Source organism: Phasianus colchicus, chromosome 17 (genome assembly GCF_987193195.1).
Source record: "Phasianus colchicus chromosome 17, bPhaCol1.hap1.1, whole genome shotgun sequence".
Classification (NCBI taxonomy): domain Eukaryota; kingdom Metazoa; phylum Chordata; class Aves; order Galliformes; family Phasianidae; genus Phasianus; species Phasianus colchicus.
Genome location: NC_143452.1, coordinates 4,893,349 through 4,906,968, shown reverse-complemented (window position 1 = coordinate 4,906,968; position 13,620 = coordinate 4,893,349). Strand labels below are relative to the sequence as shown.

At 52.5% G+C, this 13,620-nt stretch overlaps 1 protein-coding gene across 2 annotated transcripts; it reads left to right on the top strand.

Annotated features, from left to right (window-relative positions):
- The first annotated feature begins 8,268 nt into the window (after positions 1-8,268).
- On the top strand, positions 8,269-11,973 carry MAFB (MAF bZIP transcription factor B). 2 transcript variants are annotated; one of them, XM_090152096.1, is made up of 2 exons: positions 8,269-9,926; positions 10,136-11,973. In XM_090152096.1, exons 1-2 carry the CDS (start codon positions 8,995-8,997, stop codon positions 10,194-10,196), a joined length of 993 nt encoding a protein of 330 aa, XP_090008222.1. In that variant the 5' UTR covers positions 8,269-8,994; the 3' UTR covers positions 10,197-11,973. The 2 variants fall into 2 exon arrangements, with proteins under 2 accessions (XP_090008222.1, XP_031459003.1); XM_031603143.2 differs by having other exon boundaries at positions 8,269-11,973.
- Positions 11,974-13,620: the final 1,647 nt, after the last annotated feature.

The following is a 13,620-nucleotide window of genomic DNA, read 5'->3' as shown; positions in this document are numbered from 1 at the left end:
AGCTATTCCCAAGGGAATAAAAAAGGGAAAACTGCAGTGTGCCCTCCACCTATGCTGCCCCATCCCACCTGAAGACACTCTGCAGAGCTGGGGGCTGTGCTGCTGCTCCCCAAGTCCTGCTGCTGGGGTCGTGTTCCCCTCTCCTGGTCCCTCCCAGCTCCCCAAGCTGCGTGGATGGTGCAGGCAATAGTGGCTCCTGCTCTGCTCTATCCATGCCATGAACTCTGCCATTTGCTGGGGGATGGGGAAGAGGTCAAAGCTCCAGTGGTTGACGGTAGGGCAAAGGTGAGTAGTTCAGATCCACAAATGGTATATGAAATCAGGCAGGCTGAGAGCTTTCAGCAAGCAAGGAGAACAGGACGTAAACACGGTGCAATCCCACGTTCCTGTTTTCCCTGCCTTTTTTCCCTTTTTCCCCATGCTGCCAGATCATCTCACACATCACCCTTCCCACAACAAACCACAGTTCTGCTCCAGCAAATATATGGGCTGTAGTCCTTGAGAGTCCTCCTGGACACAACACAGCAAACAGAAGGGGAGTGGAAAAATGGAAGTGATATCAGCCCTGTGCAGGTGCAGAGGGAGGCTGGGCGGTAGGGAAGCAGGCAGGAGGGATGCTCGATTTCCAGAGGTGCTGAGTGCCTGCAATGCATCGTGACAGGCTATCCATCAAACCCATCACCTCTTGGGAAACCTGATTACCCCGGTGGAAGCCCTCATTATGAGCATTTAACTGGTTCCTACTGGTTTCAGCCAGCCAGCTCGGTTTAGGAATGGATCACTAGAATTGGGGTGGACAAATCCTTTGGGAGAAATAGGTCCAAGGGCATAGAAACAGGTGTAGGAATCGATAGAGGTGTCCAGCAAGTTATCAATTAGAAGAAAAAAGGATATTCTATTTTTAAAAAAGTTGAACCAATAAAAACAGCTCACACTTGGCTGGTTAGAGCTGTGCATCAGGTGACTTGAACAGATGTCTCCAGCTGGGAATTCTTGGATGAAATTCTCTATCTTCTCCCTTATTATAAGCCAGTTATTAAAGAAGTACATTCGAGGTATAGAAACGTGTGTTAATTCTAGCCAGGAAAATAAAACAGAAACCATGCATACATCACCAAGATGTGTGGTCACAGAGGTGTAATCACAGATTTAAAGGGGGTGAAGCCCCTGATGTGGATGTTGGCAGCTATTAAAAAACTGCAAGTACAGAGTGAAGGTTGCACATCAACAAGGTACTTGTACTGCAAGGCAGTGTTAGAGGAGGCTGTCCCAGAGATTGGGATTTGGTTATTTATGTGCAAATAGTCATTAACTGTGTGTGTGTGTGTAGATTTGTTCACTGCAATTTGATATATAGAGAGATATATGTATATATATATGAGTGAACAGGACTTTGCATGGCTGTGCACTGCTTGCAGGAGCTGCACCTTTCCTACTTAGCAGTCCTGGGAGTGCTGGTATGTATTCTGCACCTGCTAATGTGTGTGGATTTGAGGGAAACAAGGGGAAACCACCTCCTTTGATATAGGAAATCCAGCACACCACATTGGATTGCTGTTAACACAGACATAGGAACGAAGCATCCTTCACTGACCACCTTTCCTACCAGAGCACCTGGCCCTGCCCCTCTCCTTGCTGCACGTTTCTGTGTTTTCCCTCTCTCCCACCAGGGAGATGTGGGCACAGTTTATGGACTTAAGGATGACCCATACAGCATCCAGGCTGTGTGGCTGCAGAGCATTTTGCTCAGGAAGCACCGGTGAGGATTTGTTATGTGTAAAAGGAGGTTTGGAGCTGTTGTCTTTTCCCTGTCTGGGCAGCAGCTAAGGAAGCGTTCCTCAGCCTGGCATGGAAAGCAAGGAAACCTATTTCTTCAATATTGTTCCCTTTCTTTGTCTTACTTCTTTTACCTTCCCATATTTAGGGCTTAAAAACATTTCAGGAGGAAGGTGGAGGTTTGCAGAAACCACTTTGTTTCCAGTTCTGCTCGCCTTTCTCTCCCAGAAACACACAAAAGGACCTTAATTTCACTGAATAACAGCTTTCTAGTAAATAGGTCCTTGCTTTTCTTCTGCACCTGGATGTGTGCAGAGGGGCCGGCATCGCAAGATTGCTGCGTTTCCTTGGGTGAATAAAGAGCTTCATTCCCAAAGGGCGCAATAAACCCCATCCTTCCTCCTCTGATCAGCAGCAGCGCGGAAGCTGCAAACCTGACCAGTACATCAAAAAGGAGCTTGAAAAATACTTTGAGCAAAAAAAAAATGCTAACGGTGCATCCTTCCCCTGTAACTGCACCGATATTAAATCAGGAAACAGTACAGAACGACCACAAAACATATATACAGGGGCTGTCAAAGCAGAAAGAAAACAAAATCCCTAATGGGGACTAAAGGTGCAAAGAGCAGAAGGAAGAATATGCAGTATGGGCTTTATGATTATATTTAAATCCTTATGCAGCAAATGCCAGAAAGGGAATTCCAAAAAAGAAATCTATATATAAGCAGGTTTGGGGTTTTTTGTTTGTTTGTTTGTTTTTGTTTTTGATGCTGGACTTTGTGCAATGAAAGGGGATTACAAGTCGTGGAAGAAGTTCAGGTCCCTGAGGTGTCAGAGGAGCCCTGAGCTGGAAGGATGGTCCCTGATCCTACAAGGGCCACATGCTCAGCTCGGTGGTAAGGAGCCCTGCTGGAGCTGTGGTGCTCTATTGAAAGGATGCTCACATAGGGCTGGATTTCCTCACGCACAACTGAGGCCGTGTCTTCCTTCCTTCATTCTGGAGCATCTGAAATCTGTTCATCCAGAGAGCGTCCTGCTGAGCTGCTTGGAAAAAAACAGGCAACAGCAGCCACAAAGGTGGGCTGACCTTTACTGAAAGGTTTTCTGGCTGCTCACTGCTCTCTGCCATTTCTTCCTTTTCTATGTCCATTGCAAGGAAGCAAAAAGCTTTTCTCACCCAGAAATCTGTGTAGTGCTTCTATATCCAGGAAAGAAGCAAGATAAGCAGGAGAGAAAATTTCCCTAAGTGAGATGTGGTCAAGTTCTGAAGAGTCTGAGAAAAACTTTGTATGCCACCAAATGACATTGCAGGATACAGATGCAGTGATTATAGTCCAACAGCTTCTGCTGGCTCCTTCAGACCTGAAAGGCAACTTCTGATCGCTCAGAGAGGTTTTGGTGCTGCTTGTTTGCTAAATGTTCCTGGAGGGGCTTGGATGATGAATTCAGCATGGCAGGGTCCAAGCAGAGAGCAGGGCTGAGGGAGGCTAAGGAGGAAAGCAGGCCCTAGAGAGGTCTGAACAGGAGATTTTGTGCTTCTGGATCAGGATTTTTCTTGCTATACACAAGGGTGCCAGTAAATAATAGAGCAGCAAGGAGAGGAGTTTGGGAGTATGTGTTAAAAGCAGTGTTAGAAGGGGCTACGATGGAACAGCACTGTTTGGAAACGATGAGGGAGAGACAAACTCCCTCAGGAAAAGATAGAAATACATAAATCGGATCTCCTTATTCATAGCACGACGAGCCTAAGGCTGAAAGAAGGCAGAGAACGGAGCTGCTCGCTGCCGCCTGCCCTCACGGACCGTTAAAGAAGGAGAAACGGCTCCGGTTGTCCCGAGGCATCCCCTGCCCTCCCCGCTCCGCGCTCAGGCCCCGAGCAAACTGCAGAGGGTGCCAGCGAGGAGTTCGCTCCGTTCTGTGCGAGCGCTCCGCAGGGCGGCAGGGATTCACGCGGCGCCCCGCAGCCGCACCCCGCACTGCCCGCATCCCGCAGCATCGCGGGACACCGCGAGGGGCAGCGTCCGCCTTTGGGATGGGGCTGCGCGGAGGCAGAGCGGTGCCGATGCGCGGCGTCGCGCGGTGCCCCTCGGCTCGCTCTGCTCTTTCAGCCCTCCTCGAACCCCCGCTTCTAAAGGAACTCCGTGTCCCCAAGCCCGTCCCGATCCCTCCAGCTCCGCTCGGAGCTGTTCCGACGGCGGACACAGTTTTAAGGAAACGCCTTCTAACCAACGCCTTCAATCACACCGTCACCTATAGTGGCACCTTGCCAGGTGCGCTTATTCTGAGAGTCACCCCTTCCCCTTTCCGAAACCCTCCCAGATCCCAAATCTCCTCTCTGTTACACCGCCCTTCCATCCCAGACAGGGATTTAATGCCGGGGAAAAACAACCTCTACCCGCCCCCCCCTTTCACCCCCCCAGCTCCCAACCTACCCTTCTGCGGTGCTGCTCCGCTTCCTTCCCACAGGTCCGCCTGTAAAAACGTGTCTAAAGTTACTGGGACCGGCCCCGCTTAACGAGCTCGCGTTAAAATCTAAAGAGACCCCAATGAACCTCGGACAGATCCGTAGCTCATTTTATACCGCAAAGCTACCGTGCAGATTTTGTCCGGAATGTGTTGCACGCTTTACTTGAGTAGAAAAGAGAAGGAGAGAGGAAACAAAGACTTACGATTACCATTAGTAATTTAATCCTAAATTCGTGGGCCATTCCCATCAGCCCGAACAAGCAAACATCAACACTTTTCTTTCTCATGCACACGGATCTGCGATAGATGATTAACCAGGTCCCTCGCTGCTTGCACAGGGGAAAAATATCCTGACAAACGGCACGGTGCCTGCTGGCAGCTCGCGAAATTAAAAACCAAGCGAAGGGAGGTAAGGATTAGGACAGGGATGCCCTTCTGCTCCGCCAGCGCTGGCTGCCGGCCGTGGGTGATGTCGGTTTGTGGGATTGTTTGTTAACAAAAGTACCATTTCAGACAACGTATCCCACTGATGTTATGGGGTGAAAAAGAGAATGCTGGGGGAAATGTAGCAGTCAGAGACCAAAACCGTGGAGCGCTTCTCAGCATGGAAAATACGTAAATGACAGACTTCTTATACTTATCAGTTACCAAAATCTGCTTTCTAGGAACTGGGGATTAGGAATCCACCATAATACGATTCCCTTTTTGAAAGTGAAATCCACAATTCGGGCAGAACCCTACGGAACCAAACGCACGTTGTGCCTGTAGGCATCAGTTTAAGGGCGAGATTTCTCATTTCGGCGGCTCGGGACCCGCACTGCCCTACGCGGACACGCGGGATGAGCCGATCTGAAATGACACCATCGTACGGTTTGAACTCATCCTGATTTTGACCGAGAGTTTCCCAGAGGGAGGAGGGAGAGAAGGGACAACGGAAAGAACTCATTCTGTACCCGAAACAAACCGTCAGAAACAAAACCAAAAACGGATCTTAGAAAGAAAAATACAGTTAAACCCATTGGACGAACAGCTTTTGGGTGTAGGGAGTAAGTCGCGATTGAACAAAAATTGCTCGGGATGAAGGCGAGCGGTGCTCAGGCGCTGGGATGCCGGGCAGGTGGGGCCGCTCCGCGCCGTGCGCTCCTTCCGCGGGTGCGGAGCGGGAGCGGCGGGGCGGGGACGGCAGCGCTGCCCGCAGGATCCTCGGCCGCCGGGACGTCGCTCGCTCCGCGGAGGCGTTCCGGGTGCGGGCGGCCGCGCAGGGCCGGGGATGCGGAGCTCCCCCTGCGCGCAGCTTCGCGGTTCGGCTGCGGATCTCCGCGGCAGAAAACTCAGCCTGGGCTGCCACGCTGGGCTGATCAGCTCACAGATCCTCTTCTGCTACGGCAAAGCTATTTCTTCCCCAGTCCTCGCTAAAATATATGTGTATTTCTAAAAAAGGTTTGGGCGGAGGGAGATCCCCCAACACGCAAATCCTAAAGAGAACAACCTTTGACGATTGAATTAAAAGCTCTACAATAAAAAATATCGGCCTTTCACTGGGAATTCGGGGCACAAAGCTTTTCGTGTTTCAGTCAGCCGCAAGTTTTGCGGGATGTGTTTTCTAGACAGGAGTGAGGGATGGAAGAGAAAATAATTGGACCCACACAGTGTCCTGAAATTTTATGACAGTGCTGATGGACACGCAGAACCAATCTGTAATTCACAGCTTAAAAGATTAAGAAAAGAGACAGAGTGCGTATGGACAGGGAGATAATCAGATCAATGCTTCCTCCACCTTTCAGTAGCTCCACCTTGTGAATATACCTCAGTAATTATGATAGAAAAAGTATTATCCGTCTCGTGGCACATTTCGCAGGGCTGCATCTTCGCTTCCAGGCGCTCGCCGCCGTTCCCTTTCCCTGTTGCGGGACCGATTCTCCCCCGCACCACCACCGATCACGTTTATCGTGCAGGTAGAAATAAAGCTCTCGCCGAGCACCCTCCAGGACCTCAGAAATAAGAGCTGCTGCTTCCCCTAGAGAAGTTGCTGGCTCACCCCGAGCTTACCGGGAGGCAGCCGGGGGCGGGACGGGGACCGCGGAGCTTTGCCCCGCTTCGACCTCTCTCGGGTCCCAGAGGGGCACCGAGCTCAGCTCTTTGTGCCTCGGGGCTCATCGTTCTCAGCGAAAAAATAAATAAATAATAAGGTCGATTTCCCGAATTTGGCAGCGATGGGAACCCAACAGCGCGGTTCTCGCTGCGCTCCACGCGGGATATTCCCACGCGTGTCCCCACGGCCGCGTTCGGAGCGGGCGGTGCGGAGGGGAGGGCTGCCCTCCCACGGTACTCAGCCCTTTCCCAGCCGGGTTTGGGTCCGGAGGAGCTCTCTGACCCCCAGAAACATCACGCGTGGGGAATCCGGCGGGTACGGAGCGCACCGGACTTCACCGATCCCAGGCTTTTTTTATATCCCCTCCTCACATAGTGAGGGAAAACTGCAGCGAGGCAGCGACGAGCCGAACCCGGACAGCTTGTAACGCGCGGGGCATTCCAAACAACCCCCCCGGTGCCCTCCCCGCATCCCACTCCCACGGGCACAGCCGGGACTTGTTGGCACAGCGGCACTCGGCGCGGTTCCCTGCGCGGCCGCGGGGACCATCGGGGCTGAGAGCTTCACCCCGACGGAGCGCACGGATCTGCGGGGAGAGAGCGGAACTTTCCGCTGGGCGCTTTAACGACACGTTTTTTCTGTCCCGGTACCTGAAGGGCAGTTTCCTTCTAATTCATTTCTGAAAAATAGAAGGATCTTTAAGTATAGGGGATTTTTTTGTTTATTTTCTTTTGGGTAAATAACTGAGAGGGAGGGGATGCGAGGATGCTGAGAGCCGCGTCCGCCCGTCCCCATCCCCCTCCGGCCCCCCCTTTTTTTTTTCCGGGTGTTTTTTACCCCGTGAAACGGAGCTGTCATTCTCCAAACCGTCACTTGGTGTCGCACTTTCTGTCTGTTTGAGCGTAAAAGCAGCGTAAAAAAGAAGCCTTAATCTCCCTTAATCGTTACAAAATGTTCAGGAAAAAAAAAAAAAAATCCTGTTACCGGACCAAAAAGGAAAAGAAAAGCAAAAGAAACCAAAAAAGCCTCACAAGCCGAGTGCTCCTTTGCATGCAGTCACTGACTCAGAGATCAGCAAAAGAAAGCAAACGCGGTCCCCTCAGAACAGCAATGTGACTCTATTTTCTCCCTTCTCCCCCCCAATATTTGCGATTGTCTGTGTCAATGCTCGCGCTTTACTTTACGGTGAGATTTGCTTCCCGTAACCGGGAGGGTTTCCCCGGCTGCCTGCGGACCGCTGACAGCCCCCAACTCCCCAATCCCCCCCTTCCTACCCTCCGCGCCGGTGCTTCCCCGACCCCGTCTCCTGCGCATCCCCCCGCACTTCCCGCAACCCCGCACTCTGCACCCGCATTTTTCCACGGTTCCTTCGCACGGGGGACGCTCCCGAGAAGTTGGAAGGGACGACGCGTGTGCGCGGGACGGGTGGGGGGTTGTGGGGGGTTGTGGGGGGCGGAGAAAGCCGACTGCCTTGAAATTTGCTACGGGACGGCAGCGGGCAAAAAGAGACTTTGTTATATTTAGAACAAAGGGACGGGCAGGATGTCCCCGAGCCCTCCTCCTTTCTGGACTGCAGAAAAAGAATAGGAAAGGGGGGAGGGTGTGCGTGGGGGGGAGGTTGGATGGGTAGGTGGGTGCGGGGGGGGAATAAATAAATAAAAGAGGCGGCGGTGCTGCGGGAGGGGGGAGCGCTCGGAGGAGCGGGGCGAGGAGCGGGGCCGCTCAGCTGGCGCTGCGGAGCTGTCACGCCGCGGTCCGCCCCCGCCGCACCGCCCAACCCCGCCGCCCCCGCCGCACCGCCCGGCCCCGCCGCACCGCACCGCCCGGCCCGGCCCCGCCGCCGTGCTGCCATTGGCGCGGCCGCCGCCGGCCCCGGCCCCCGCCGCGCTCTCGGCGGGCACGGCCGTATAAGAAGCCAAGGGGGGCTGCGCTGCGAATCACAGCTGCACAACGAGCGCTGGAGGCGGCAGCTACATCGGAGACCTGGGTTTTCTCGTCCCCCCTCTCCTCCTTTTTTTTTTTTTATTTTTTTTTTTTCTCCCCTCCTCCCTTCCTCCTTCCCCTCCTTCCTCCCCCTCTTCCCTCCCCTTCCCTTTGCGCGGCGAGAGCCAGAGAAAACTCCCGTGCAAAGCCCGGTCGCCGCCGCACAGCCGGTGCGCTCCCGGAGCGGAAAGTTGCGGCACGCTCAGGCGCTCCGCTACCGCGGGGAGAAAGCTCAGGACTTACAAAACCCACCCGGAGGCGCGGGCTTAGACCTTCTGCACCGTTCTTCTCGCTTCCCGCACGGCCCCGAAGGCAGCATCTTTGTTTTGTTTTGCTTTTGCCCTCCTGCCGCTGCTCCTTTCTCCTCTCCGTGGGCGTCTGAGTGCCAGGAGCAGCCGGCGGTGCGCTGCCAGCGCTGATACCCAAAGCCGGGAGGCGTCGGGTGGCTCCGGGAGCCGGCTCGTCCCTGGCTTTGTTGCTGCGGTCCGAAGAAGCCCCAGAAGCCGGGAGAAGGAGGAGGCGGCGGTGGTGGAGGGGGGAGCGGAGGAAAGGAAGCGAGAGGCGAAGCGGAGGCAAAGTTTCTTTGGAATAGGGAGCGCGGCCAGCCCTCTGCCAGGCTGCGCGCTGGGGCCAGGTCTCCAGCCCCCTCCGCCCGGAGAGGAGCCCGCAAGACAGCGATGGCCGGAGAGCTGAGCATCGGAGCCGAGCTGCCCACCAGCCCCCTGGCCATGGAGTACGTCAACGACTTCGACCTGATGAAGTTCGACGTGAAGAAGGAGCCCCTGGGCAGGAACGACCGTTCGGGCAGGCACTGCACCCGCCTGCAGCCCGCCGGCTCCGTGTCCTCCACCCCCATCAGCACCCCCTGCAGCTCCGTGCCCTCCTCGCCCAGCTTCAGCCCCACCGAACAGAAGACCCACTTGGAGGACCTGTACTGGATGGCCAACAGCTACCAGCAGATGAACCCCGAGGCGCTCAACCTCACCCCGGAGGATGCCGTCGAAGCCCTCATCGGCTCCCACCAAGTGTCCCAGCAGCTGCAAGGCTTCGAGAGCTTCCGGGCCCATCACCACCACCATCACCATCACCACCAGCACCACCACCAGTACCCCGCTGTCACCCACGAAGACCTGGCGGGCAGCGGGCACCCTCACCACCACCACCACCACCACCATCAGGCCTCTCCCACCCCTTCCACCTCGTCCAGCTCCTCTCAGCAGCTCCAGACCTCTCACCAGCAGCATCCCCCATCCAGCAGCGTGGAGGACCGGTTCTCGGATGACCAGCTGGTCTCCATGTCCGTGAGGGAGCTCAACAGGCACCTCCGAGGCTTCACCAAAGACGAGGTGATCCGCCTCAAGCAGAAGAGGAGGACCTTGAAGAACAGGGGCTACGCTCAGTCCTGCAGGTATAAACGCGTCCAGCAGAAGCACCACCTGGAGAACGAAAAGACCCAGCTCATTCAGCAGGTGGAACAGCTCAAGCAAGAAGTGACCCGGCTGGCCAGAGAGCGAGACGCCTACAAGCTCAAGTGTGAGAAACTTGCCAGCAATGGCTTCAGAGAGGCCGGCTCCACCAGTGACAACCCGTCTTCCCCCGAGTTCTTCATGTGAGTGCTTAATAAAGTAATTAAAAAAAAAAAAAAAGCCCAAGAAAAAAAAAAAAAACAAGAAAAAGAACCCCACCCGACCCCTGACCCTCATCACCTCCCCCCCCCACCCCCCCCTGCTCCCATCTTCCTCTGACATCTTCATCCATCTGTCTGCTTGATTAGAGAGAAAGAAGGAGAGAAACATAGAGACTTGATTTTTTTTGCAGCATCCAGTCTTCTAGATTAGCTGTGGGAAAAGTAGGCTGGGGGTGGGGATGGGAGAGGTAAAGTGCAACTTTTCGACTTTGGTTTGCGAGTTAGAGAGAGGGACAGGAGAAAAGGACAAGTGAAGCGTTTTATAGATCGCTTGCTTGCAGAACGAGATGGACTTTAAGAGAATAATGACAGAAAAGGACAATGAACGAGCCATCTATAACATACTGCCTGCTTGGGAGGAGAGAGGACACATACAGCACCATCTCATGCACAATTTCCCCACTTGGAAAAAAAAGAGAATAATTAAAAAGGACAATATATGCAAACTCTTCATATATTGCCTGCTTTGAGGAAAAAAAAGTTACAGGACTCAGATGGGACATTCAATCTAAGAAAGGAAAGAAAGAAAGGAGAAAAAAAACAAAACAAAAAACAACAAAACTCATCAGTTTTATTGCCTGCTTGATTATATAGAAAAATACGAAAATCTGCATTAAAAATATTAATCCTGCATGCTGGACATGTATGGTAATAATTTCTATTTTGTACCATTTTCTTGTTTAACTTTAGCATGTTGATCATCGATCATAGATTTCTGTTGTTTTGTTTCATTGGTAAGGAAAGCATCACGAGTTATCCGAAGTTTTTTACTGCTTGTGCAGTTTTGTTTGTTGGTTTTTTGCTCTCTTATTTTCTTTTATGGTCGTCGGCTTGTAAATATCTGCTACTTCAAACCGCACAGGAAAAGAAAACAGAACATAAAGCAAAGTAACATTTCAGCAGGCTGGCTGTACGGTTTGGTTGGTATTAAAGAGATACTTAAGGAGAAAAAAAAAAAAAAAAAAAAAAGTTACGGGCATTTTGCATTCAGAAAAAAGAGAGGAGAAAAAAAAAAAAAGCAACTTTGTATATCTGGTGCACTTTTAAGTTGTGTGTTTTTTTGGTTGGTTTTTTTTTTTTTTTTAGTTTTCATTTTGGTTGTTGTTTGTTGGGGCAGAAGAAAGGAAAAAAAAAAAATAACAAAACACGAACGCTTGGATGGCATTGACAAACCCAGAGTGAATGGTGAAAGTTGAAGGGGGGGTTTGGGGAAGGGAGGGAAGGGGGGGGGGTTTGAAGGGGGCTCTGCGCGGTCACTGCGCGCCCCGAGGCGGCTCCGCTCCGCTCCGCGCACTGCGGGCGCTCCCTGGCGCTGTCAAGCTGGGTTTCCCAATGGTTTGGAAACGGCAACGAGGAGGCGACACCGCCGCTTTGAAGCGTATTTTGTAATCTGCTTCTCCGCTTCCTTACGCAGCGAGTGAAAGTTTGAGCCGAAATTTAATTTGCAGTTTGTTTCTTAGCGGTAGTTTGGAGTCTTATGGGTGTTTTTATGACTTTTTTTTTTTTTTTTTTTTTTTTTCCTCCTGCAGGTCAGTAAAAGGATTTACGTTGCACTGACAAAAATACCAAAATGAAAACTTATTTTTTAGTTTCCTTTTAGGATAGCTGGCACTGCTGGCCGGATGCATTTTAAGTTTGTATTAGTTTATAAATTAACAGTAATAACAAGATTGTAATGAACAGCATGGTGCTTGCAGTTTTAAATATTGTGGATATTAGTCATGCATCAGAAAACGATCTTTGGTTTTTACTGATTCAACTGTGTTGAAATCAAAACATTGCAGCAGCGGAAAAAAATAATTGTTTTTATTTCATGTAAAGTTCTGAAGGGATCAATTTCAAATCCTGCTTATGATATGAAAAATATTAAAAAAAAAACCTGGTCTATTGTAGTTTTATTCAGACTGGTTTCTGTTTTTGGTTATTAAAATTGTTTCCTATTTTGCTTATTAAAATCATTGAAATGGCATTTCTTGGAGGGATCCGCTTCTCTGCCGTCTCGTGTTCCGAAAATTAAGAAAGGAAAAAGAAAAAAAAAAAAAAAAAGAGAGGTGATGACAAACTTACGGACGAGAAGCTCCCCTCGGAGCACCGTCCGGCCCAAGCAGCTCCGCTCCCCCCCTCCCTCCCAAACTCCCCCCCCCCCCGCCTCCCAACGCTGCGATGCCCGCAGGTTTCGCTGCCCCGAGGTTCGACCCGGCCGTGGCAAAGCGGGGCCGCCTCCACCCGCAGCGTTGGGCAGCGGAGTTCAGCACGTCGGCCCGCGGTCCTCCGGCCTGGGCGGCCCCGCTGCAGGGCACTGCGAGCGCTCCTGCTCTTCTTTCATGTTTTCTTGCTTTCTTTTTGCATTAAAAAAGGAAAGGATTTGGCCAAGTCTGCCCTTCCCCCCCTCCCCTCCCCATTCACCCCCCTCCCAGTCCTTTGGGATTCACTTTCCTCCTCTCCATTTGCACTCTTTATTTATTCTGGCGCTCTTCTTTTTATTATTATTATCATTATCATCTTTTTAAGCGCGAGCAACGGGCACTTTGCAACACTTCAGATGTGAATGGAGAATGGGACCGACCTCCCCCCGCTGCCCCCAAGTACCCTTAGCAGCTCTTAGGGCAGATAATGGCTCTCTTCTCGCATCGCACCGGGGTGAGGCGTGTTTGGGGAACAGCCGCCTAAGGATAGAGTGTGGGGGGAAAAAAAAAATCAGCGACTACGGTCCCCTAAACCCCACATCCCTTTTAAATCTCATCCCTGCCCGCTCGGAGCTGGAGGGGCTGGCAGGGGGCCGGTCCCGGCTCCATGGGTCAGGCCTGGAGGAGCTGTTCTGCACGGGAATGGGACTTTGTGGAGGGAGAGGATGAGATCCTGGCTGCGCCTGCCTGGCTGTGCCTACTTTCCTCCCCTCTTGCCAGCGAATGCTATGGCTTCAGAAAGCCTGAGAGGAATATTGTTTGTGGGAACTGCCACCGCATATTAATGTCCCCTCATGCATGCATTGAATAAATCACTGGGGCTAATTGAACAACAACAACAACAACAAAATAGAGAAATAGGCCTTAGAAAAGCCCTCTGGATTCCCACCGCTGAGCAGTGGCAGCGCCGGGGCAGCCCCGTTACCCGGTCCTCGTCGCACCGCCGGTGCATTTGCAGCATCCGCTGCCATTCCTCAGATTTAACGGAGCCCATCGGAAAGAAAAGAAACCGCAGCCAAACCCCACAGAGGGCACAGCCGGGGCCGGCGGCTCCGGGCTGCTTGAGGCTGCTCGCACTGCCCCTTACCGTGTGTGGGGATCTGGGGGGGGTTCTCATGGACCACGGGGCTGAGAACTGCCGGTGCCTGTCTGCAGTGTGGCCCGGGCCGGGGCTCTGTAGCAGCAGGGAGCGGCTGTCCGGGGGGTCAGGGTGGGTAGGGCCTCCCTGAGTCTCTCCACTGAGGCAGCTCCAGCAGTAAAGGGGTGACCACCTGCATCCCAGCTGTTCCGCGTGTTGCCATCCCTGCCTTACGGCTTTGATCTCTTGCTGTTCATCATTGACCTCTAAAGTGCTGCTGACACTGGAGTCGGGGATGGAGTGCAGCTTCATGAATCGATAGGGCTGTCCCGGGTGCGGGTTGCCCGTGGGA